Source organism: Canis lupus, chromosome 3, assembly GCF_003254725.2.
Source record: "Canis lupus dingo isolate Sandy chromosome 3, ASM325472v2, whole genome shotgun sequence".
NCBI classification, from domain to species: Eukaryota; Metazoa; Chordata; class Mammalia; order Carnivora; family Canidae; genus Canis; species Canis lupus.
This window is the reverse complement of record NC_064245.1, coordinates 25,758,373-25,785,994: the sequence shown is the minus strand read 5'-3', so window position 1 is coordinate 25,785,994 and position 27,622 is coordinate 25,758,373. Positions and strand designations below refer to the sequence as shown.

At 33.9% G+C, this 27,622-nt stretch overlaps 1 protein-coding gene across 10 annotated transcripts in view; it reads right to left on the bottom strand.

Annotated features, from left to right (window-relative positions):
* SSBP2 (single stranded DNA binding protein 2) overlaps positions 1-27,622 on the bottom strand; it is a 300,014-nt gene that overhangs the window by 23,003 nt on the left and 249,389 nt on the right. For 8 of the 10 annotated variants that reach the window (XM_049108316.1, XM_049108320.1, XM_049108317.1 and 5 more), the window contains 6 exons: positions 25,637-25,703; positions 24,849-24,919; positions 19,875-19,966; positions 13,580-13,628; positions 2,999-3,034; positions 1,105-1,159 (listed from right to left, as the gene is read on the bottom strand). In XM_049108316.1, coding sequence (XP_048964273.1) covers positions 1,105-1,159; positions 2,999-3,034; positions 13,580-13,628; positions 19,875-19,966; positions 24,849-24,919; positions 25,637-25,703 — 370 coding nt within the window. The remainder of the gene's footprint in view (positions 1-1,104; positions 1,160-2,998; positions 3,035-13,579; positions 13,629-19,874; positions 19,967-24,848; positions 24,920-25,636; positions 25,704-27,622) is intronic. The other 2 variants (XM_025437648.3, XM_025437651.3) reach the window with 1 other exon arrangement.

The following is a 27,622-nucleotide window of genomic DNA, read 5'->3' as shown; positions in this document are numbered from 1 at the left end:
AGATTTCAACAATCCAGCTAAGAACATATGGATTGAACAGTGCAACATGATTAAAAATTTTTCCTAATTATAAAACTTTCCCATCTATTTTATTACCCAAAAGTTAACACTGTCCTAGCCTATTTCTTTGTTTTCTACTTTCTACGTTTCTGTTTTATATATTTTTTAAAATAAAATTGGGATCATATTGTACTGAATCATGAACATTTATTCTCCACGTTATTAAAAATTCTTTGATAATAATTTTAATGACTACATAGTATTCCATAAAAACTAATTTAACTTCACTAAAATTGCATTAGGTTTGAAGGTTATATCTGCTATTTTAGTATTAACCACAACAAATGAGTATCCCTCTATATAAATCTTAGGTTGTGTCTCTAATCATTTCTCATAGAAGGATTATAGAGGCAAGTGGTGTGAACTTTTTTATGGCACTTGATAGGTGTTGTTAGAGCCATTTTAGGAGGGCTGTACCACAGTAAACTCCTACCATTACAGTCTTCAAGAAACAACACATTTAATAGTCTATAATAAAGTCTCAAAAAGAAAGGACAAAGCTATTTAAAATCTTCCTATGAAATGATTATAGAAATATTGAGACATTTTAGTTTACCAAGATTAAAACAAAAAAATACTCCTTCCACTACATAGTGACGTTTAGCTAATATATATACATACAGATGTGTAAGCATATCTACAGCCATGTTGGTAAGATAATGGTGGGTCTGATTAAACCTAATGGATCTATGTATATTTCATGTGTCACTTATGCAGAATTTTTTAAGTTGTGAGATTTAGATTTTTTTTTCACAGTCTCAAGGAATCTTTTTGTCAGATAAATTATTGGGCAATTCATATAGATTAACACCATTTGCATCCTGATTGTATCTGCTACCCACACAACAGGAATTTTCTACATGCTTAAAGTAATTGGACGATAGTTATTGAAGAACCCTGTTTCTTCCCACTTGCTCCCTGTCATCTATTTCTGTTACCATCAATGAGATAATGAATACTACTAACCTTCCATCATAACAATTTTTGTATTTTGTAATTTATTCTAATAATCAAATGCCCATGTGGCTAGTGTGATTACAATACCTGCTGGACTAGGCATGATGGGTGTTCCTGGTGGCCCTCCACCTCCTGGAGGACCCTAAATAATTATACAAAATTTCAGTAAAAATAAGGCATTTCATGAAACAATATAAGGAAAAACAGAAGAAAAGTTAGACTTATCTATAATAATCCAATTTGAAAATCACAAAGGAAATATATTTTCTCCATAATTTATTTTCTTTGAATGTACAATCATTTCAACATTATGCAAATATAATTTAGCTTAAATATGTTGAGACTGTTTTGACAAGTTTCCAAAAACAATGAGCCTTTAACACTGATTTATTATTCATGACTTAATCACATCAGGTATAATGAGGTTAAGGAGAAACCATTTATTGGGGCCTTTACAAATCCATAAAACAGAATCATTCATGTGTATCTGTGATTTAGTTTATTATAATTTTCTTATGTTTTGTATCATGATTTTTTTATAGAAAGCTAAAAACTCAAAGATATTCATATGTTTAAAAAAATACACTGATGCTATTTCTTTCTCTTTTGGTATCAACTATTACACTTCCAGAGCATTGAACCTTCTGCTATCACAACAATTAGAAATGGGAGGCAGTGCTGACTAATGCTGTGGGTTACTAATCGATCTGAAATGGAAATTAGGTGATTCTAAGGTTAATTCAGTTATTTCAGACAACCAAAATGGATAACTCTGGCAAAGGGTTTTAGAATTTTTCAGATGTACAGTAATTAATCTGGATAAATTACTAAGTGGATACATTTGTACTTCATTCTGAATGTATAGACACAGCCCACTAATTATTTCAAATGATATATATACTATTTAAAAAATAATTTAAATTTCCTTTCAAATAAATTCATAAAACTATATATTAGGCTTATTCTCAAGTGATTTAGGAAAAAAAAACAGGTTCTACCCACATCTTCTTACTTTCATTTTTGCTTCATAGTGAATGTGAAAAAAGTGAGGCTTTCTTAGTTTGTACAGCATAAGAGGACATTGAGCCCTAAGTTCACAGATCCAAAAACAGTGTGTGCTTTTTACTACGCTCATAAAACATTATTTCTACGGAGAGTAAAATGCTCATCGATCTTCAGACCTCCTATTTTTTCCCACCCCAGTTAGCCACCACCTCCAAAATTTCTTTAGGAAAGATTTTCCTTTTTATCATTTTATCTTTGCTCTTCTGGTAGGCATTTACTCCTAAATATTATAACAATTTATCTTCCATGGCCACCCCGAGACGCAGCAAGGATTATAATGTGATGATGGTGAAAAAGTCATTTGAAAGTTCAAGAACTCGTGTAAGACCTGTTAATTTGACTTGACGTGTGTATGAATTAGTGGAAAATTTTAACATGTACTAAATAATAGTAAGAAGAAAAATAAGTGTTTTCAATTTCTTAATTCTTTTCTTTTAAGAAAAAATCCCTTAAAACTCCCCCCGCCTCCCCACTCACTCCCAATCACTAGTCATTATTCTGATTCTCTTTATGATTGGGGGAAAAAGTTTAATGTCTTCCTAAACTTTGAGTGTGGTGAGTGGAGTGAGGGAAGGGATGTAGATTATTCTTCGGGAGAACTGCAAATTCAAGCTTATCATTGTGTAACTCGGGATGGCTTTCTTCATGATTGGACACAGTGTATTGTATTGGTTTACAGAAACATATGCTGTAGTAAAACACAGTACTCAGGGCAATTTTGGCCAGATTGATAACTGTTTCACTAATGAATATCAACATATGTAGTGAGGTTGGCAGACGAAAAACTCAATACATATCAGATGTTCACTTCTTGGCCAATACACAGGGGCTCTTCTTAACATCTGGACAACTATTTCATTGCCCAAATAAAACATAACATCAAATCTTATGAGCAAACAATCCCAAATGTACTTACTACATAATTCCCAGGAGATGCTGAAGAGTATGGTATCTGGAATGTGAACAGGACAAAGAAATATATATTTTGATTCATGTGACAGTATGGAGACTTACCTAAAATGAACTATTTTCTGACTTTTATCAAGTTTTAAAATGTATCACAAAGGATGCTGAAGAATAAAGGCATTTATAACTGTAGAGTGCTAGAAAAATGAATAAATGCAGCATAAATTTAAATTTATAAAAAAGAGTGGATTTAGGTCAAGAGGAATTTAGATGGAATTACAGCCTCAAGTTATACTGGTTTCAGGGCAGCTGTACTCACTGCTTGATACTAATGGCACTTATTCTGTAATTAGAAAGATATATATTTGTGCAGCTAAAAACCAGAAACCAGAGTTTTCAAATTAATAGCTTTTACAGATGCAACTCCTAACTTATGTGCATTCTGGAGTACATTATTGTTATTTTTAAGATAGGTTTTAGGCTACTACATTCATGTGGTATGGGTCAATACTTTATCTGCAGACCTCATGTTTCCCCCTTTCTTTTCTAATTAGCTACGAGAAAATAATATAATACATAAATAAATGTAAAAAGATAATTTGTATAGATCAGACGGGTAACAAATTCTTTCTCTTCTAAATCAAGCTCTTAACCAAACTCTTTTCTAGAGATTACAGAGCATTAATACAACATTGTTGTCATAATTTAAGAAATGAAAACTATAAAACAGATACTTAAAACTAAGCCCTTGAGTGTGGAATATTAATAAAGAGAGCTAAATCCAAATATTTTCTTTTTTCACAGTAGCTCACTAGTTCACTTGCATGAAAATTCTGCACATCCAGAGGAGATATTTTTGCATTATTCTGGAAAAGGCCAATAAACTACTACATTCTTTGAGGCAGACAGCCAGAAATGGACCAATAGAGTAGTGAAAAGATGATAATATCTTTACTCTAAACCCTCACTCTATCTCAACACCTTCCATATAATTAAACATAAAAATAATATGAAACTATAAAGCAAGAAGGAAGTATAACAAAGTTATGATTTTCCTTTGATGAATAATTCTTTGAGAGGAAATATTTAATATTATCTGAAAATTCTCTCCTTGTTTGGTGTCCATGCTTAGCTTTAAGCACAGACCACATGCCTCCGAGGCCCCTGCTTGGTCTGCCTACGGGTAATTCAGCCCTGTGGATGGCCATTACCAACCTATCCAGCATCACTAATGATGAGGATTACTTCTACTAGCAGTACTGAGATTTTTAAGATTTTATTTATTTATTCATGAAAAACACAGAGAGAGGCAGAGACACAGGCAGAGGGAGAAGCAGGCTCCCTGCAGGGAGCCCTGATGTCGGATTCCATCCTGGAACTCTAGGATCCTTTCCTGAGCCCAAGGCAGACACTCAACCGCTGAACCACCCAGGCATGCCGGGGTACTGAGATCTTGATGGCCAGTACATTTACTAAACTCAGTGGCTGAATACAACTTTGCTCTCCTGGGCCCCTTTTAGTTCATGATCTACCATCCATCCATCTTCTGCTTCTTATTATTTTTTTAATTTAATTTAATTTAATTTAATTTAATTTAATTTAATTTAATTTTTATTTATTTATAATTGTCACAGAGACAGAGAGAGAGAGAGAGAGAGAGAGAGAGAGAGAGAGGCAGAGACACAGGCAGAGGGAGAAGCAGGCTCCATGCACCGGGAGCCCGATGTGGGATTCGATCCCGGGTCTCCAAGATCGTGCGTGAGCCAAAGGCAGGCGCTAAACCGCTGCGCCACCCAGGAATCCCTGCTTCTTATTATTTTAAATATGTGCATTTGCTCTCTCCAAATCACAAACTTATCTTTTGGCTCCAGTTTTCATCTCCTTATAACTTTAACATCGGGTCTATGTTCTTCTGCCTCTCTCTCTTGCATGCCATCATTCTTTATCAACTTCAAAATATGATCTAACCATTCTTTAAATCTTTGGAACTTAGGGGCGCCTGGGTGGTTAAGCATCTGACTTCTTGATCTCAGCTCAGTTCTTGATCTCAGGGTCGTGAATTTAAGCCCTGCAGGAGTTCAAGCTCTGAATTCAAATAAATCTTTGGAATTTATACTTCGCCACCTTCCTTCACTTTACAATATTCTTCCCTCTCCTCCATTTGTGCATATGGCTACATCCTAGAACTCTTTACACAGAGATCTAAATGACTCTCTTGCCTGACATCCTTCTTATTCCTTAGGACACTCACAGATATTATTTTATATTCCAATCAGAATCTCCTTCCAACACAATTTCTCCATGTTTATTAAGTCCATTATTTCCCTATTAGTTTCCTACTAAAATGCCTCTGCCCCTCCCCATGCCACTGTCAGCATTTTGTTTCTCTCTCCAATATTTTAAATTCATTATCCTAAAGCCTACTTTTTTAATTTCCATCTCTTTGATCACCCCCTAACCACCTTTTCTGTTTCATAGTAGAGATTTCCAGGAGAGAAATACAAAGCAAGGGACAAGTCCCAACATACAATCATGTTCTCCTATTTCAACCTAGTCTTCACTAATATCTGGAAGCATTTTGGCTTGGCTTTCATGGAAGCCCTGAAGCATTTTAGTGGTGTAGCAGTAAACTCAACAAACTCTGGGAGAAAAAAGTCCCGATCTGTAGCATTTGCCAATTTATGTGGTGTGAATAGTCCCACATGGAAGATTTCAAGCTACCAATGATTTAACAATTAGCTCAAAAAATCCTGCATAATTAACAATTGACTTTTGTGAGAGGGCTCTCATGGTGATTATAACATCCTGAGTTGCTAGTCTGCCCTGTTGTCATATATTAAAGCTATCAAATTCTTGCTATACACCTTCATCTTCAACTCAACACTCCATATTTATAATTAAAATTTTTATCCATTCATCCAGGTGGAAAAAAGATATTATTTCTGTTTGTTTCCAGAGCTAGTTCCTTCCAACCACCTCATTCTCCTAAGTCCTTGCTCCTTTTTAAATTTCTCCCTCTTCGTGATTCTTTCAAACACAGTTAAATACAATAAACACTTAAAAATACTTAAATTTGGGAAGCCTGGGCGGCTCAGTGGTTAAGCATATCTGCCTTCGGCTCAGGGCGTAATCCTGGAGTCCCGGGATTGGGTCCCACATTGGGCTCCCTGCATGGAGGCTGCTTCTCCCTCCGCCTGTGTCTCTGCCTCTCTCTGTATGTGTGTCTCTCACGAATAAATAAATAAAATCTTTAAGAAATAATAATATAAAAATAAATAAAAATACTAAATTTATTACCTCATCTAGTTCAATTGCTTTCCATTAGTGTCCTGTCAAAGTTCTTTAATTTTGACTTATACTCATTGTTTCTACTTCAAATTCTTCCATGCTCTCATTAAAAGAAAAAGAACATTTAGGTTTCTACGCCTAGCAGCACTTTACTAAACCTGTGCTCTTGAATGTTACCAGTAGCATCTGACAGCCTAGTGTGAGAGACAGAAAATATAACAATATAGTTAGAAGAATTATGTGGGTACAGAAGACATTTGAGCTGGGTAACCGACTTACAGAGAATAAGTGACCACCAGAAAGACAAAGAGAAGGATCAACCTTAAAGGAAGGAAGGAAGGAAGGAAAAGAAAGAAAGAAGAAGAAAAGAAAATGACAGTATATAGTTTATTAGGGAAATGGTACATAATCATATACAGCTGGTACAGTGTGGTACTTAAAGGAAATTGAAATAAATGATAAGCATATATGGTCAGACTGTAAATGAGTTTCTGCTGTAGTAAATATGGAGTCACTGGTTTTAGAGAGACCATGTTCAAATTTATATTTTAGTAAGATAACCCTAGACGTAACATGGAATATGAATACAAGTTAGGAGTCTATTGCAAAAGGTTGAGGCAAGAGATGATAGTGTTCTAGGCAGTGCTGATCAAGGTAAATTGGAGTAAGAAGATTTGAAAGACTTTTCACAAACGTCCTTGGCAGGGCATGGTGACAAATTAGGTGTGGTGGACAAGAGAAGGCCAAAATTAAGGCAATTCCTAGGTTTCCAGCTTGGTGAGTGGGTGAATAATGGTGCTACTAATTTATACATAGGGAATTCAGGAAAGGGGACAAGTCTGGGGAAATATCCAACATGTTGAATTTGAAGGCACTGATAGACGTTGAGGTAGATCTGATCAACAGATATTTAGAAATATACATCAAGAATTTATTAGAGATTAGGACTAGAGATAAAACTTCAACTGACTACATTTCCATTTTATGCTAGAAAATGATCTAGTATTCTATTAGATCAAGCGAAAGATTTCAAAACAAAGCTCACTACCCTCTAAACCTTTTCTTTTATATTTCTAGCTGAGTTTGTGTTATTACTATTCTCTCTGATACCTGGATTCAAAGACATGATATCACCCTCCCCTTTTTCTTTCTCTTTATCCCTAAATGTAAGGTCAGCAAATGTTTTTGATTCTATGTGTGAAATGCGTCCCCATCATTCCTTTGATTACCACTCTACCTCAGGTTCTGATAACATTTTATAAAGCCATTTCTATAATCTCCTAACTTCATTTCCCTATTACATCCATTTTATATATGGCTAAAATATAGCTCTCTTCCACACAGATGACACAGTTCAGATTTCTCTATTCAAAAGCCCTGACCACCTCATGGCCTTCATTTCCCCTTTATAGCTTTTTTTTTTTTTAAGATTTTATTTATTTATTCATGAGAGACACAGAGAGGCAGAGACACAGACAGAGGGAGAAGCAAGCTCCATGCAGGGAGCCCGATGTGGGACTCGATCCCAGGTCTCCAGGATCACACCCTGGGCTGAAGGTGGTGCTAAAGTGCGGAGCCACCCGGGCTGCCAGCTTTGTTGCCTTCTATGCCTTCCCAGACAATCTGTCCCCCTAGCTAATAATTTTTCTCCAAGCATTTCCTGCATTTCTTCTTTTATTTTTGTCCAAGCTTTTTTCCACCTCTAGTGTCCAAATTCTCCCAAAGTAATTAATCTCCTGCCCCTCTCCAGACGTCATACAAAATATCCATTAACATGAGCTGAAAGATGAAAATGCAGATATGGAAGATAAGCAAGATCAAGGAGCTAAAAGATCAGAATCATGGAATTAGAAGAATTCTTTGTCAGATGAGAAAATTAAGGGCTATATATACTGTCTGGTTAAGCTAGACAGATAATTCAAGAGACGTGACCAATAAATTAAATATTCTGAAATATTCTGACTCCTAATGTCCATGACAGTGGTACCGTAGCAGGGAAGGGTAGAGTAGCTGGAGATTTTGGTTTCTTTTTAAAAAATGGTTAGTAGCATTTTTGTTAAGTAGCTTTCTTCAACTGTGAAGTTTAAAACTACCTTAGAAGCACTGGCTTACTAGAAACCTCCCCAAGAGGGCAATGACAAGACATTAGCTATGCCAGTGTAAAGTTGAAAATATTCTATTACTTTTTAGTGCTTTTAAAAAAAATGAGGATATATTTGTACAGATATTTGTATTTCCCTTGGGCTTAATCACTATGATAGACTATCATGTTTTTTTTTCTTAAAGGGATTTCTTCTTTGTTTTTACTGTCATATTAGGGAGTTGATAAATACAATGCTATATTGGATATTTGTAGCTTTTACTTAACCCCTCTTTTGCTAACAATTCCTTGAATTTTCTTTGGTGAACCATACCTCTTATTTTTACATGTGGTTTGAGTGGGGCTTGGGGAGTGGGCCTGTGTGACCCTGACCAGACTGAAGAGCTTGTAACCTCAGGTCATAATTCACAAATGAGTGTATGACTCAAGCTAAACAAATCTAGTTCAGTTAGTTATTCCCAATTTCTGTGTTTAAGTGATAAAGCTTTGTGCTGAAATGAGATCTCTGAGGATATAAATCTGGACTTCCACACAGCCTTATTGTCAAGGAAAACAAAGGTAAGTGATAGAGACCAGGTCCTGATGACATTATCTGGACCCTTGGAATCAAATACGCCCTAAAACTAATTTATATCTGGACTTTTCAGATACATAATCCAGTGATATTCTCTCAACACGAGTCTGGTTGTTTGTCTATACCCTGTAATCAATTATCTCCAGACAAAGACAATTGAGATACTTTCAATAAAAGTGCTTGCTACTTAATGATTAGAATGTACCATAAAAGTAAACCCAAGTTCACAGTTCCTTTGAAAGATATAAAAAAGGAACAATCATTGGTGGGTTTGTAAATAAATTTCCAAATAAGAATCTAAGGCCAATATTGTAATGCTCAGGGTGAAGGAAGTTAAAAGTAAAAATCATTCTTCTATTCTGAACTAAAAAAATGAATTTATCCTTAAAAATGTTTCTTCTATGTTCCATGTAAAAGGGTGCCAAAATTTTTTTCTGATTAAAATACTTTTACATGACACAACTGTGGACTGATAAAGATGAAGCAAATAAATAAATAATGTACATAATGTTAGGCAGATTTTTTGCTTTTAGAGAAGTGGAAAGTAGAAAGTCTAAAATAAACCCTGTGTTGGACTGAAACTGAAGCACTGGTATATACTCATGGTTTTAATACATATATTAGATACAGAAAGATATAGATGTGTATGGTTATGTGCATGAACATACATCTATATCCTAGTTATGTCGGTTGAGAGGCTCTAGAAGTCATATCACTCTGATGGGTTCTAAATATGACTCTTCACTAAAAGGAACCAGGGCTTCTTAAAGACATGGCTGTGTCAGGACTAGCACTGGGAAAATATTAGATGAGCCTCAAGTGTTCAAAGAATAATGGAACACGTCAAAAGGACAAATGATCCAGCTTGAAGGGGTTCCTACTGGCTAAATCTGGAATGATTTTATTTTATTTTTATTTTTATTTTTTTTGGAATGATTTTAGCATCAAAAACCTATTGAATGAAATAAGAGTCCATAAGTACATCTGATATACATGAATGAATGGGTGGAGAAGAAAGAAAAACTCTTTGTTATAGTAGAGATTCAACTAAAAAATGGAGAAGGAAAGACAGAATTAGAAATCAGCCATTTGGTAACCAACATAGCAAAAGACGATTTGGGCAAGAGTCATCAATGGATACTAGCAGACAAAATTATAAGGAAGAAGAGGATATTTACAGTCATTTCAGTGTAGGTTTCCACAAGTTAATAATTACAAGAGGAAAAACAGCAACTTTACAGTAGAGAAACCTGATAAGCACCACCATTAACTAAGGGATCAGAGTTAACTCTACAAGCAACAGGACAAATCACCATCACACACTTCCTAAAATAGTGCATTGAGAAAATCACAACATTCTACTTCTGTGGCATCCCTACCAAATATGTATTACCTGAATCTAATCATGAGGAAACATCAGAAAAAAACAAATTATAGCATATTCTACAAAATAACTGATTTGCATTTAACAAACCTGCAAGGTTAAGAAAGACAAAAAAAAAAAAAAAGTTGAGAAGCTGTCCTAGATTAAAGACAAAAGACACAATGGATAAATGTGACAAGTGAACTGGGATTTTCTTTTGATACCAGGGACATTGCAAGGACAACTGGTGAAATCTGAGTGAGGTCTGCAGATTAGAAAATAGCATTTCATCAATGTTTATTTTCTAATTTTGATTTTTATTGTAGTAATGAAAGATAATGTATTTGCTTTTAGGAAATAGATACTGACGTATTTGGGGGTAAAGGATCATCATGTCAGCAACTCAAATACAGCTCAAGTGGTTCAGGATAAAATAGGTATATGCAGAGAGAAGAAATCATAAAGCAAATGTGGTATTACTTTAATACCTGGGAATCTGGGTGAAGGGCACATGGGAATTCTTTGAGCTACTCTTGCAACTCTACTATAAATCTGAAGTTATTTTGATGTAAACATTTAAAAGAATAAAAACCAGTATGTGAAACATATTTGGAAACAGCAAAAACAAAACAAACAACTACTTTAATATGGGGGCCTAAAGAGCCAGAGACTTACTGTACTGATACAAAATAAAAAGTGTTTGTAATTAAAAAACATGGACAAGAAGTATTAGGAATTTGGAAATCAAAACAGTATAGATGAATTGTCACTAGGATATAATCAACAGTAATTAGGGGGGAAAATCCCTCTTTAATACTTTTGGTTTGTTTCATGTAAGCCCTATGTTTTTGCCGGAAAGTCATCAGGTTTTTTATGATTTTTTTTTCTTGTTCTCAAAATGATTCCTTCTTCAGAGGACTGTTTTGTCTTTCTCAACTCAGGATGATGACCCCCTTTCTTTTTCTGAAGAGAAAGCTGGTGGCCTTTCCCATTTTTTCCCTACACACATTTCTTTGAGGGAGGGGGAGACAGATCCACATGTGATAGACATTAACACAAGGGATTGTTTGCGACTCTATTACTTCACTGCATGTGTGCTGGTCAAATGGCCACTCACAAGGACCACTGCGTGGTGGTCTCATATGCACACCTCCTACCCTAATTCCTAGTGTTTCTCAGGGGCTAAAGTAATGCAGAGTGGCTGACTTGTTACAGTACACTCTCCTATCCCCAGTGCTCGGGTCCATGAAATTCTGAAGAGGTAGAGTACATAGAAACTAAAGGTCACCAGAATGCAAAACTTTCTCATTTCTGCCTTTATCCAATCCTCTTACCTGGACAATATAACTGCTCGGTACAATGCACCATTCTCAATACCAAATCCTGCTCACCTTCCTAGGCAGCTTTTGGGGGATAGAATCTCCAGGTGAGTGTGCAAAAGGAGATACTGCTGAAGGCAGACAGTGGTGTGAACTGCACTTGGCTGCCTGCAACAGGCATTAGAGGGATAGCTGGTAGAGCTGACCGTGAGGAAGAAGAATCTTACTTCTAGGTGGGAAGGCTTACATAGTTAAGGTGCACTATCGATGGTGCTTTTTATAATTCAGTTTAAACAGAAGTGCAGATCCTAGAAAGTCTTTCCAGATTCTGGCAATAGGAAGATTGTCACAGTTTTCAGTGTTATAAAAAATTGTTTTTTCCTGTATCTTTATGGATATTTTAATAGAGAGTTGAAAGAACTGTTATCTCGAGCTGCTAGCCAGATGCCATTTTAAAGTGAAATCCTGAATGAATTTGAAAGGCATATAGCAAGAAGCAAATAGAAATGTGACTTCTTCAAAAGTATAAAGCAAAAGAAAAGAATTTTAGAAGATAAAGATATTCACATTATAACATAATCTGGCAAAACAGTATTTTAGAAAGATTTGTTGAGATAAAATAGTGCACTGAAGACACAAATGAAAGCAAGATCATCACTTCTCTCCATCCCAAATGCTATTTCAATTAGCTGTTGAAACTAAGAGACAGGAAGATAAATAGTTTTTTTCTCTAAATATATGAATTGCTTACTTAATTGAGAAGAAAGTGGGTCTGCCTCAGAATAGCAATGAGTTTAGGATGATTCCTCCTACACCACACATACTTCACCTTAAATTTTCTTGAAGTTTAAACTAACCTTGAATATTGGATCAGTTTCATGTTTATTTAACATTAAGGCCACTGCCCATCAATGAAGTTACCTCTGTGCATATTAGTAAAAGGCATCCCTGCTGGGCAGATACTCATAGACTTTCTAAGTAGAACACAAGCTATATTTTAATACCCTACTGACTCCCTTGAGTGAGGGAAACTTTGTGCAGTGCACACACTACACAAAATTACACAGCAGACCTCTCTCACATCCTGAAGAAACTCAGATTTCAAAATCAAGAAGGAAAAACATCACCAGGATTATTAAATTAAAATCATATTAATTTTAAGACTGAAAGCTTAGTTTTCAACTTGTGCATATATTTGTGATATTATTAAGAGAGAAAAAATATTTGTGCAGTCAAACGACTATCACAAAACATGTGAGGAAAGAGATACATAGACAGATGTGTAAAAATGTCAATTTAGCCAACAGGCACAGGACAAATATGTACCCGCTTCCTGGCATAGTAAGAGAGCAAACCTAGGTTTAACAGTACAATAAATATAATCATAATAACTCTGATGGAGATTGAGGTTATCTAGCAAAAGTGATTATTATAGTTATTTTAGAAGATCAAATCATTTTATGATAAATATATGTTACAATAAATATAGGCTACTACAGTATACTTAAATCACATTTTGTTTTATTTTTGGAAGTCTGTAAATCTACATAGAATATATGCTTACATTAGATGATGATGTGAAAAAATCACATACAAAAATTATATTTAAAAATAATATATGCAAAATATATTTTTGAATGATTACTTTAAAATTTTTTTTAGGATTTTATTTATTTATTCATGAGAGACACACAGAGAGAGGCAGAGACACAGGCAGAGGGAGAAGCAGGCTCCATGCAGGGAGCCCAATGTGGGACTCGATCCCAGGTCTCCAGGATCACACCCTGGGCTGAAGGTGGCACTAAACCGCTGAGCCACCCAGGCTGCCTGAATGATTACTTTTTAAAATAAGTTAATATAATCAATTGCAGGGCTTTCAAAAGCAACAAATTTTTGTTGTTAAATGCTACGAAGTGTAAAGAAAATTTTAAAATACATATACTCACTGAATTGGCATTTGTTGGATTTGGCCAAGGTCTACCACCACCTGGACCCCTATAAGACAATATGATAAATGAAATTTTAACCTATGCTTTGAATGTTTCACAATAAGCAATAACAAATCATGCAGGATAACATTTGCAGTTCAGTTACCATGCAGTTCTAGTTCAACATTGAAATTACTTTCTGTATTTTCATAGCTTTTTTAGTTCTTTTTTTCTAAAGACTTATTTATTTTTAAGAGAGAGAGAGGGAGAGCACATGAGTTGTGGAGGGGCTGAGAGAGAGGGAGAGAGAGAACCTCAAGCAGACTCTGCCCTCAGTGTGGAGCCAGATGCAGGGCTCTCAATCTCACAACCCTGAGATCATGACTTGTGCTGAAACAAAGTTGTACGCTTAACTGACTGAGCCGCCCAGGCGCCCTAGCTTTCTTACTTCTTAAATCAAAAGATTTGGTTCCTCCACAAAATAGTTTTCTTCCCAAATCAAACTACTTTGGGTAGGTCTAGTTTTAATTCAATTATTGTGATAAACACTAAAAGTGATAGTCACCTTTAAAAGTAAATATATGTATATATATCTGAATCATTATGAAAACACACTTATGACGCAAAAAGCATGAATTATAAAATAAACATAAACTATAATCCCATGACATAAATAAAAGTGCCACCAGTATCCCATTCAAAATTAAAATGAAATTACTTTAAAATATCAATATATGTAAAATGACTGCTCTTATTAAACTATAAATAAATAAACATACAGAAAAGGTGATTAAAGTGGACTCCTTTTAAAAAAACACAAAGAATATCACAGAATATATATTGTGACTTTGTATGTTATTTTATATCAATCTATCTTTCAGTGCTACTGACAATTTAGTTACTTTTAAACAAGGGAATCACATTTCTTGTTTTCATAATTATAGTTTAAGACAGTGACCAGAGTAAATCCTGGGAAAAATAGGAAGTAATCTATGTCAACATATGTTGGTAAATTACTTCATTTTAGGGTGGTGGATAATGTTTTGTATTCTATAGCTTAGAAGGACATAAATCTTTTAAAACAAAATTAACAAAATTAATGTCTAATTAAGTGAAAAAGGTCTCTTGTCCTCATGCTTTAGTATTAAGTATACCTGAATAAATACTGTTTGATAAAAAGTAGACCGCTGTCAGCAAGTCCTCTGTAATTAGGGTCACTGAAAATTCCCTTTTCCCTCTAATTGCAGTAGAAAGTGGAAATTTTTAATTAAAAAAAAAGTCCCTGGATTCTTATTTTAGGGACCTTAAACTTGAAATTCTACATGTTAGATAGAAGCTCTCCAAGTTAGCTATATTACTCGGACAATTAAGAACTGTTTTTCATTTTGTTTTGGAATTCCCCAGGGATATAAATAGCAGGGAAGTACATGAAAATCTATCTTTGGGCTCTGTTAGGGTGCCCAAATACAACTTTCTCCAATTCTGCTTGAGGAATAAAGAAGAAAATAAGATGCCAGAGAGGAGTTAGTCAAAGTGTTGTGCACAGGGAAAAGGTTAGGGGCACTTGTACTGTCTCTGGAAAGTGGTGCCTCTTTAAGATGGTGATAATGATGATGATTTTTACAATTAACTACTGGAACACTTTAGAAAGATGATTTTACATATACAATTCAATCAATGTCCTCATGGACAGAAAGTGAGGTAAAACATAGGATATATATTGACAAGTTAAATATTTTACTTGTTTGATGTTAATCCACATCATTTATTTGATGCTAAATAAAATATAATAATGAAATTGGGAAATATTTATTTTAAAATAGCATAAAAATACTATATCCAAATCATGGCAAAAATTGGTACACAATGACGTTATGTCGATAATGATCTCATATAATTTTGTAGTATTATTATTATTTTAAGATTTTATTTTTATTTATTTGTGAGAGACACACACACAGAAAGGCAGAGACACAGGTAGAGGCAGAAGCGGCTCCATGCAGGGAGCCGGATGTAGGACTCGATCCCGGGACCCCAGGATCATGCCCTGGTATGAAGGCAGGCGCTAAACTGCTGAGCCACCCAGGTATCCCTTGAAGTATTATGTTTAAAACAGCGTTGTTTGAATAAGATTAAATATAATATTTCACTTATTTAAAAAATCATTTAATGTTAGATTAACATGCTAAATTAAATGTTAAATAACTAAATATTTTACTTAAATAAATAATAGCATTAAATTAAATGTTAAATGTTACATTTATTATCAGTAACAATACCTTTATGCATTTCAATTATTTGATAGATACTAAGTTAGTCTCAGCACACTATGTATTTCATATTAAATTGCATTTTAATATGATAGGTTAAATATTAATAATTCTTATGGATAAGCTAAATTTCTTCCAATATTACCACTGAGTTTGAAAACATTTTAAGTTTCACAAATAGTGCTAAATAAAATGGGGGTTATATTAATGAACAGTTCTTTTAAAACAATTACTAATTTCAGAGGCACCTATATGGCTCAGTCAATTGAGGCGCCTAACTCTTGATTTTGGCTCAGGTCATGATCTCAGGGTTGTGGAATCTAGCCGCAAGTCAGTCCCCACACTTAGTAGGGACTCTACTTGAGATTTTCTCCCTCTCCCCCTCCTGCTCTCTCTTGTTTTATCACTCTCTCACACAAATAAATAAATCTGAAGAAAAAAACAAACTTAAAAAAAAAAAAGAACAATTCCTTAAGTGCAGTCATTCCCACTTCTTTTGAGGACCATCAGTATTATCAAGAAAGTAACCTACAAACTGTAACACAGGCGTTATTTTGAACGGAAATTTTTTTTAAAGATTTTATTTATTAATTCGTGAGAGACAGGGAGAGAGAGGCAGAGACATAGGCAGAAGAGGAAGCGGCTCCCTGTGGAGAGCCTGATGTGGGACTTGATCTCAGGACCCTGGGATCACAACCTGAGCTGAAGGCAGATGCTCAACCACTGAGCCACCCAGGTGCCCCTGAATGGAAATTTTTATATAGGTATAGTTTCAAGTAGAATCAGGGTAGCCTCATCTAAAAATAAAGTGAAAAACAGAATTTAAAAGAAGAATGTATTTTTTGGTAAGGGTATACAGATATGATGAAATCAAAGCACTATGATTACTATAGAGAAAAATTCTCTTTTGTAATACATTTCATTTAAAAATAATAACTACCCAAATTTTATCATTCTATAGGATAACAGGAAGATCTAGATCCTTTGAAATCCTTTGTCCTCTTAGTTTCTATAAAATACCAACATATACAAATTTGAATTAGGAATGTTGTAATGCTGAATCCTAAATTCTTTGGAAATTTGTAAAAATGTAGTTTATTTATTGTTTTTATTTTTTTAAAGATTCATTTATTTGAGAGAGAGGGAGGGAGTGGAGGCAAGGGGCAGAGAGAGGGAGGAAGAGAACCTCAAGCAGACTCCACTGAACACATAGCCCAATGCAGAGCTTAATCTCATGACCCTGAGATCATGACCCGAGCTGAACTCAAGAGTGGGATGCCTGACTGAGCCACTCAGGCACCCCTAAAAACGTATTTAATTTAGAAATATAGTTTCTCTAAAAAATTATCTATAATGAATTTGAAAATATTTACATTGTGGCTATAGTTTTAAATTATACTTTAAATTACTGAAACTGATATTAAAAATATAGTAACAGAGAAACATTAAAAGCATAGTTTTATTTTAATTTTGGATGACACTACATATAATTTATCCTGAGTTTAGAGCATGGAAATGTAAAAATTGTATTAGAATAAGCATTTTCTCTGGAGGCAACCAATATTTCTTTATTAACATGACCAAACTTTTGTTCCAAATAGTTTGCCAGTTAGAATACAGTATTTAATTACTTCAGTGAGCACAGTTGGATATTATTTTTAATTGTCATTATACTTTCATGGTAAACAAGAAAAAGAGACAACCTAAAGAAAACTCATCCAGATATGATTCTCTGGCAGTTCCACCTGACCCCAAAACACAAATATCTTAGACTGTTAAAGTCATAGTTAAAATAACACTATTCCAATGCTTTTTCCTTTAATTTTTAAGTTACCCAACATATAAAAAAGTGAAGAAAGCACAAATGCCAGTTAGAAATACTTATTTGCCATAACAGAGTAAGATTTAGTATCTTTCTCTTAAAGATACTAAATTATGAAGTGAATTTCAATGAAGTTTACTCTATTGAGTACAATGGACAAAATACATTTTAATTTTTCATGTCTCTTTAAATTCACTCTCGCTTTGTTGGGGCCAATATCAACACAATAATTTGCTCTGGTTGGATCTTCCATACTTCAGAATTTCCTTGTTAGAAGGAAATCTTTACAAATGTAAATAAGGAAATATTTACAATTTCATTGTTCCTTAAGAATATCCTAATTTAGAGAAAACTGGAAATTATGTAAGACTGCAAGTAAAAGTCAAGTAACAAATAATGGAAACCTGAATCTGTAAGGTTTAAAGGTTCTTTAAAAACCAGAAATTGTATGAACAGTGCAATATTATGTAATAAAAAATATTTTATAGCATCTTGGTATATTTAAATGAGAAACCCAAATTCAAATATCAACAAAATGATCATATTAAGAATTTGAGCTATATTTTTAGTGTTTATAATCTAGGGAATTTAATGTACCCATTAAATGTTTATGTTTATCTGTTTAAGTGTATGTGAGAAAGAAACTAGACAATTTTATGCAGCTGAATCTCTTAATGGTTACATAAAAATAGCTTTTTTCTCTATACTAATAAAAATAGGTTGATCTAAAGTTGACCACGTAGCCAATTATAGTGAAATGTAATATACAAAATGATTAGATACAGTCTTAATATTTAATGATAAATCTAGATTGATCATAATGTTCAAAGTGTATACCTCCTATGTCTATACACAGTATTCAAAATTATATTCCCTGAAAGCTGTTGCATTTTAAAGTCAGAATCTCAGGTAGATAAATTTTATATATATCTAAATCCTATTGGTAAGAGTTACAGCGTTTGATATAAGCATAAAATATCACTTCTTTTTGTAACAACCATTAATAAAGGCTAAGCCTTTAAGGGATTTACGAAAAGTCAGACTTCATGTCTACCCATTTTTACTTTAAAAGTGAAAAGATGAAAAAAAAAAAAAAAAAAAAAAAAAAAGTGAAAAGATGTGATAGGAAAATTTGACCTACTTTTTCCCCCTTGTTCTGTTAGTTTTGAGTCTGGCTCATACCCACTTATTAACCTATTTTCTATTTTAGGCAAAATTACTTTCCATGAAAATGGATTCAGAAACTCACAAAAATCCCTATCTATATCAAAAGAGCTTATCTCATTATATCTTCAATGCCATTAAGTGATGGCAGAGTTATCTAATTTGATATGTAAATAACCAAAACATGGACAAATGGGAAAATATATTAGAGGTAACTACCCACAACCTTATATGGAACAGCCTCATTATTTCTGGTAAGCCTTCTTTAGGCCACATCATGGAATTGATCCTTTAGTAAATTAATGAAAGTCACGAATAAGCACCTGGTGTAGGTGGAACTTTGGGGGCAAGTTAGCTAATGAAAAATAAATAAAAATTCCTTAATGGCCGGTATTATTTTGGGTATTTAGAAATGACTCTCTTTGGGCTTCAAAGGCCTTTTCGGTAAAAAAGCAAACCAAAACAACCAAAAAAGTGTTAGTTTGCTCCTTATCCAAGCATATCCATCTTAGTTTTCAAACAAAAATTCACCCTGTATTATGGCAAGTTCTTTAATATAGAAGATACTACCAGAGAGAATTCTTGCTGGGTTAAAAGTGGTCCCAACAAAGCAAAAGTAAAGACTCAGAATGAAAAACTTTCAGGGATTAATATATATCTGTGAAAATGAAGTTAGTAGCAATTGTCTGCTTCTATGGAGTTAAGTCTCCATCTTGGTGCCAGCATCTCTTTATAGTTTTATACAGACTATATATGGAGACTATGTGCTTATTTATAAAAGACTAATTTTTTATTAAATAAAGGAAACATAAAAGTGTGGCTAAAAGTTGGCATTTGGCATCTGAAAACGGAAAAAATTAAAGGTTGCAGGGGAAGGAAGAAAACAGAGTTTGTTGTAAAAATGAAGCAAACACTACAGCCCATGTTTAGTTCATTTACACTAGTTTCATCTTATACTACACAGAAATTGAGAAGTTCAAATTGTATTACAAATTAGTGGGATTTTAAGAAGACAGAAAATAGAACACTGAACAGGATAACATAGCATTTTGCTTACATGTTCATTCCAGGCATTCCGGGGCCACCTAAAGCATTCAGGGGGGGTCTCATTGCACCTCCATAGTTCTGTAATGATAACCAAGGGTCAGACTACCACAAAACAAAAAAACAAAACCAAAGAGGAGGGGGGAAAGAAAGGAGAGCAGGTTAATGATTTCCCTACATAACTCCTGACTGGATAAGGCCTGTGCAATTCATTCTCTGAAGGGTCCACTCTTGGACTATTGCTTCTATCTTAATAATTACTTTGGTCTGTGTCTTTTTAAGAACTACATAACTAGGTAAGATCATCGGGGCATGTTAAATGGTTACGATATAGTTGCAATTAAAATATCAACATATCCTTATGAATTTCCTAATGTCTGTACGACAGAAAACTTTTTCAAATAAAACATTTTGTAAATCCAAAACTGTTTTTAAAGAACAGACTTAGCCAGCATGTTTGAAATTTCCAGACCAAGAACAATTACATAAAGCCTGAAGGAAAAAAAACCCAACAGGTGAACCCAACATAAGAAAGTTGAATGCAAACTTCGGTTCACAAAATATTATGTCCCATAGAGAGATGTCCTAATATACAAATACACAACAATATATGGAAATGAAAATACACTTAAAATATGTATACACAAATTATATTAATAGGCTTCTGTCAATATCTCTTACATACATTCAAAGGAGAAAAACATTTTAATGTTTTAACATGCATGTCATATTAGCTTACTTTAGTTTCCATTACGGCCAAAAGATTGATTTTAACATCCTCATGTTAATATATTTTGACACTATCAACTGTTTTTATGCTTGGCTTTCTGACAGCACTATTCCTCTAACTTTTCTCATTTGCACTTTTTCAATTTCTGTTGTTGGCTCCTTTTCTTTTGCTAACTCTTTAAATGTTTTTCTCCAAGTTCTAGCTGTAGCATTCTTTTTAATAAATACATATTTATGGGTAATCTCATCTGCCACTACTAGTTCAGCAACTATTTAGGAATCCTGAAGGTTTTATATTTGGTTGTGTCATCTCTCCTAAGCTCCTAGATGACCCCTATGTTGAACATCACTTGGATTGTTTCCATCTGGACTCTGCCTCATCTTCAACATATCTAAAAGTAAACTCAATGTTCTCTTCTCACAACTGCATTCTTCATATCGCCTCCATATTTCCTCAGTCACTTCTGTGGCATCGCCCGCCACACAACAGTCCAGGCTAGGAACCTCTGGGAGTTCAGTGATGTCTCTTCTTGTTATTTCAATTCCTGCACCCAGGCAGTTATCAAGGTCTCTTGATTCTACCTGTGAAATAGCTCTTGGAGTAGCACTTTCCTTCATATCACTAATCTTTTTGTTTACTGATACTAATGTACTGTCCTCATTGGTCTCTCTGACTTAACCTTTCCGCCTCCCAATCTATACTTCATGCTGCCTCCAGAACTATGGCTTCTAAAACTCAGTCCTATTTGTGTCACCTAGAAGCCATGATGACCACAGTGGCTAACAAATACCTACTCCTCAGCATGGCTCTATGATGGCATTCAGGGTTCAGTCCTAACCTGTATTTCTTGTACACATTTCCTGTAATCTTTACCTTCTTTCCCTACTCTCAGCTACACCCTCCAGCCTACTGGATTTCTTGTGGTTCAGAAACACGCAGTATACTTTTTCACTCATGGTAACTCTTACTGTGGCCTCCTGTGTAGTAGGTGCTAAGATGACAAGGAAATATTCAATGAGTCTATTAATTCCAGAGTGTAGCCACAGTATATAAATAAATTACTAGTTACATGCTCCTCTCATTGTTTATTTACTTTCAGGAAATCTTATTTAAACATCCCAATTGTATGTGCTAAAGGATAGAATGGCTTCTATCCATAGTTGAGTCATTAAAAGGACAGTTACTTCCCTTAACTTCTGGGTCAAGCATGGCAATGGCAGCAGCAATATTAGCAAGAAGTCTCTGAGAAGAAAGTTAGCCACTGGAAACAAAATCTGGATGGTGATGTATAATAAAAATGCTTCAAAAGAAAAGTCTCCTTTCATTTTTGGTTTTAGAAGATCTGTTTCATTTTATCAAGGAAAATATTAGTTTTCTTTATAGTTCTGGACATAGAAAGACATTGGTTTGAACTTCTGTTGCCACTGCCCCATTTCCTCTGCCCTCTTTGGATATGTGTGATCATGGGCCAATCATTCCCCAATGATTAGTTCAACCTAATTTCCTTATCTGTAAAGTGATATCATGTCCTTTACTAGCTTGTTGGAGGATAAAGCAAAGTTATATAAAATACTATCGTTGTGTTTGGTGCATTAAAAGCATGATAATTGGTGCTCAAAAATTGTAGCTGCTAACTCTTTCTTGTCACCAATAATAATGGACCAACTTATATGAGTCCTCTTCTCATCAGCTTCCCTGAGCCTTCAACCCTCGCAGAATTACATGCTTGTTTATGTACTGATTCCCTGGCATATTTCTTTTCTAGATTTTTTCTACTGCATAATACTTTTTCTTTACATATTTGTGTCTCCTGCTAAACAATAAGTACCTTGAAGGTAGGATCTGTTTTACTTATCTTGGTATATCCAGTGCTCAAGTGTCATGGGAAATTAGTAAGAAATTATCCAATACATAATTTGATAGGTTTACAAAATATTTCCATTTTGTGAATAATCTGAAGCAAAAGAAAACAGGAAGATAAGAAAGAATAACAACTGCCTTTCCAAGTGATATCAACAAAGGCAGAATGGGAAGAGCTAATTTAGAATCACTGAATTTTAAAGCGGATGGCAGCTATATAATTCCATCTGGCTTAATCTCTTTCCCAATGCAATGTTCCTGACAAAATGGCTGTTCAGATTCTGCTTGGAAAGTTTATAAAGAGTTTTCCCATGATTGGGCAGTTTACTTTCTAGAAAGTTCTTCCCTTTACTGAGCCAAATTCTACCTCTCTTAAATTTGAAATACAGAATCAGTTAACTCTCTCTTTACATGAGAGCTAATTATGTATTTCCAATCTCACCATTTCTCTACCTCAGGTATTTGATTTGGAATTCATGATATGTTCGTACTATATACAATTCATTTAACCTTCAGATTTCTGGAGGAACTAAAACTAATATTGGATAGTCTTGCTGCATTTTTCTGTTAATCATATGTAACCTGGTAAGCCGAAGAACACAAATAAGCTAGGTGTATATTATTACAAAAGAAGTAGAAAAATGTCTTCAAATATGGTATTAAGTAACGTATTTTTCTTGATTAAATAGATAATTATATGAACTACCACAGATCTTAAACTTAAAATAGGTAAAGGAGTGGGAAAAATATGCCAAGATTTAGAGCAAACTTTTGTTTCTTCATTCATGATAAGTACTAAGCACACGTTTACTATGTTCTAGGTGTGCATTGGCCTAAATCAACATTATCTAAGAATTGTTAGATTGTATATATTTCTCTGGTATAGGGATTCAGTTGTTCAGATTGATAACTACTTTCCTTCTTCATTACACTGGTCTTAAGCATAAAAAACCATGGAAATAACATCTACGATAAAAAAGATGTGTTTTATGTTTGTATATAAAGCTAGAAACAACATTTCAGAAACTATTTCTATAATTCAACTAGAGAAAAGCAGACATTCTGTTTTTGAGTAGCATCTGTATGGTTATAATATCTACTATGAGAATTGTTTTTTTATCATCTTTCAAGAAACACAGATAACCTTTATACAAATTTCACAGTTTATAATGCGTATATTTCACATACCAGGTATTATAGGTAAATATCTCATAATCCCTCATTCCAAATTATTTTTTTCTCACATTTTACCTATTCTACCCTTCATATTAATTCCCTTTTCATTTAGGTACATAGTATATGTAGTTTCCTTTAACTTTTTACACTCTGTATATTATGATTTAAAGAAGTTATTATAGGTAGTTCTGGTTTCTGAGGTTAATTCAAATCAAAACACCTTATTGCCCTCAAATTATGAAGAAATAGATACCAAGGATACAAATCCAAATGGCAGAAATAAACTACTCTTTTTGAGTTTGAAAATACAAAGAAGTAATTCACACTTACATCATAAACTTGAGTATTAAAACTCATCAGTAAGAGATGACTCACCAGAAACATGTTTTCTTATTTTCTATTATAATTTATTTATAACACAAAGCACATGTACATACAGCTAAATATTTATAAAACATAAAGGCTAGTATGCTTTCCATTTATGCATTTTCAAATGAGATCTAAGTGTTCATATAGCTTAAGTAACCATTGCTGTATCTTTCAAACACACTGCAGAACTGACTCTTAAATCAGACTCTAGTTTTTAAAAGTACTGAAAATATTGGTTTGGGATGACAAAAGCTTAAAGAGCAGCTAGCTTAAAAATCAATGAACTGCATGAAGAATGATAACTAAATTACAGGCATCATATTTTTATGTGTATTTAAAATGTATCTATTATGGAAATCTTTTGGGAAAGATATCCTTCAAGTTCTGTATAGACAAAATTGGCTTAGTTCATTAATGCCTAAAATATATATTCAATGAAATATCCTATAGATCCTATAAATTCTAATTGCTCTTAATAGCTTCTGATGGTTGGTCACATAAATCATCAACCCTAACATAAGCTGACATAAAGAAAATTAATTTAAATACGTAAATGGAGAGTTTTTTTAATCAAGAGTTTTATAAGAAAATACATAAGAAATAACTGAGCCTAAATAAAAGGAATTATTTTTTTGTGGCTCTGAGGATGTCACCTCTATTAACATATGGGGTTTTATTTTTTTCATGTAATGTGGTATCTTTGAAAATTTTGGTTGTAACACCCTTCATGTTTTAATATAGTTAAATCAAGACTTTAATGAACATAATAAAAGCCAGCAAATGATACAGTTTATTTATATATAAGATAAAGGCAAAACACTCAACATCTAGCTTTTTGTGTTGATTATTTACCTGTGGTCCTAAGGGCACCATTCCTCTTGGAGGAGTCATTCTCTGCATTGGCCCACCCATATTTGGATGTCCTTAAAAAAAGAAAAGTATGAAGATATTAGCAATATAATGAGCATGAGTGCTAACCAAGGAGAGAGGAGGCTACTATCCTATGAGGTGTTAAAATTTTACTTACTAAGGAACTGGGTAATGGACATCATCTCATCTTGGCTTCCATGGCCACTTCTCTGCCTCTTATCACTACTTGCCCACACTCTCCATTCAGAGATTGAATTTTTCTTCCTACTCTGTGCTGGTATACATCTCTCAAATCATTTGCTCCTTATACCTTGGAACAGTATAATAGAGCGATACATATCTGTGGTACCTAAATATCTCTGTTGGAAGGACCTGATTATTGATTTGTTAAACTAATCAGGCCACTGGTTGCTTAGCATCCTCTTTCCCCCCTACTCATCTTTCAGATGGACTAACCTATCTGAAAAAGGCAGAAGAAATCAAAAGTGATAATCATTTTAATTTCCACTTGTTAGAAGTTATATAAAAGGTTTTAGAAGATCTTAATTAAAATATGGATTTTTAGATATTTAATTTCTGTTTCTTATGTTATCACCACCCTCACTATCATGTATATTTAAAGGCTGAACATGTAAGTCATTTGGCCATGTTACCTGCAAAAATGCAATGTATAATTATGGAAGATTTATACAAATAAAATTACCCTTAAAAAATAAAGGATTTATTTGAGATTCTGCATATCACTTTCACTTTGACTTTAAAGTAGTCACCTTGTTGTCGAGTTGGGTCCATTCCACTTGGAAGTAATGGCTGACTTCCTGGGACACCTCCAAGTGCCTAGCGTTTTTAGTAAAACAAAACAAAAAGAAATACTCTAAATATTTACAAAATAAGTGCTTTAACAGTTCTCTTTTAAAATTCCTGTAATTATAGAATGCATTTAGCATTTTACCAGGTTTCTTATATTTCACATTAATTCATTAATTTTATAGCTCTACATACCTACTATAAGTTCTTAGTTCTAAAAAACATTCCACTTTGCCCAATTTTGTGGTTAACAAAATAAGTACTTCCTGGAAATAAAAATCTAGGCAAAATTGTCCTATTTCATCCCAAGAAGCATAATACCTTCCCTCAAAATTAATTTACTATGGGCAATAAAATAACTAATTTTGATTCTTGAAAGTAATCTCTCTATTTTCTACAGATTATTTTACTCATCTGGTATTACAAATAGCACCAGGACTAAAATGCCGAGGGGCCAATAAATTTTTTTTTTTGGAGTTACATTTTCCCTAGGAAACCATTTAGAAAAATAATACTCCAATTAAGTTCAAACAATTTGGCTGCATGGAAAAAAGAAAACTAAAAGTGAAAAAGGTGGAGATTAAGACAGGGTTGATCTTAGGAAGGGTGTGATACCGGATGTATCCTGCATCACAAGTTTCTAACAGTTGTCTGAACAGCACTTAGAGCTGAACCAAACTAAGAATGATTTAAACCTACAAATCCTATAAAGTTTACATGTATCTGTTCACATATACATATAATCTTGACAATTGGCAAGAATCTCTAAAAGATTCACTCACTTAAAGCAGAATAAATCTTATCTAATTAGTGAAAAATTTCAAACATTTCAAAGGAAATTCAATATTAAAAAATGTATATATCCAGATAAGAGCTATTTTCTTCATTGTTATCACTTGGGATACAGTAGAGAGCTGCCATTCCTCAAGTCATTTTTGTAATTCTTCAATTTCTTCTTACAAGCACATTGAAAACATATGCTACCATATGATCTGTTCCCTGCTTATCTTTCCAGCCTAATCTCTTGCCGCTGCTCCTAACATTCTAACCTCCAACCAAATCAAACTTCCTTCAGTTTTTTTCAATTCATGAATTTAATCAATAATATCTAAATGCCAACCATTAAAAACAAAACAAAAGTAAACTAAAACTAAACAATCTCTCATCTCAAGAAGCTCACAGACCCTTATGTGCCTCTTGTTGACATATTTCAGATCTCAGTTTAGGGATTACTTCCTAGAAAAATTCTTCCATATAACCCCACACTGGGTAAGTTCTCTTATTTGCTTCTGTGTATATCTATATATATTTTTTAATTTTCAAACTCACAGAAAAATTACATAGGCAGTACAAAGGATTTCCATATACTCTGATACCAACTGCCCAACTATTGACATTTCACCACACCTGCCCCATCACCCTTTCTCCTTCTCTCCATATGCACTTGTTAACACCAATCTTTTTCAGAGACACTTGAGAGCAAGCTGTAGACATTATGTCTCATCACCTCTAAGTACTACAGAGTACAGTTCTCTAAACAAGGATATTCCTATACATAACCATAACACAACGTCTCAAGGCACATTAATACAACACTACCATCCGAGCCACAGACCTCAATTAAATTTGCCATTTGTCTCAACAATGTTTCTTTTTACTTTCTGTGACCAGGATCTTATGGAATACATGTTGCATTCAGTTGTCCTATTTCTTAATTCTTTTCCAAGCAGGAATTATTCTTTAGTCTTTCCCTTTCATGTTTCAAAAGTTTTAGAGACTGGGTCTTAAATTCTACAGGATAACTTCTGATTCCTTTCCTTTTCATGACCGATATTCAGATCATATTTTCTTAGAAGGAATACTGAAGAAATGATACTGTGCTCTTCTCAGTGAATCACACCAGAGGCACATGATGTTGACTCATCCCATTAAGGGGACGTTAACGTTTC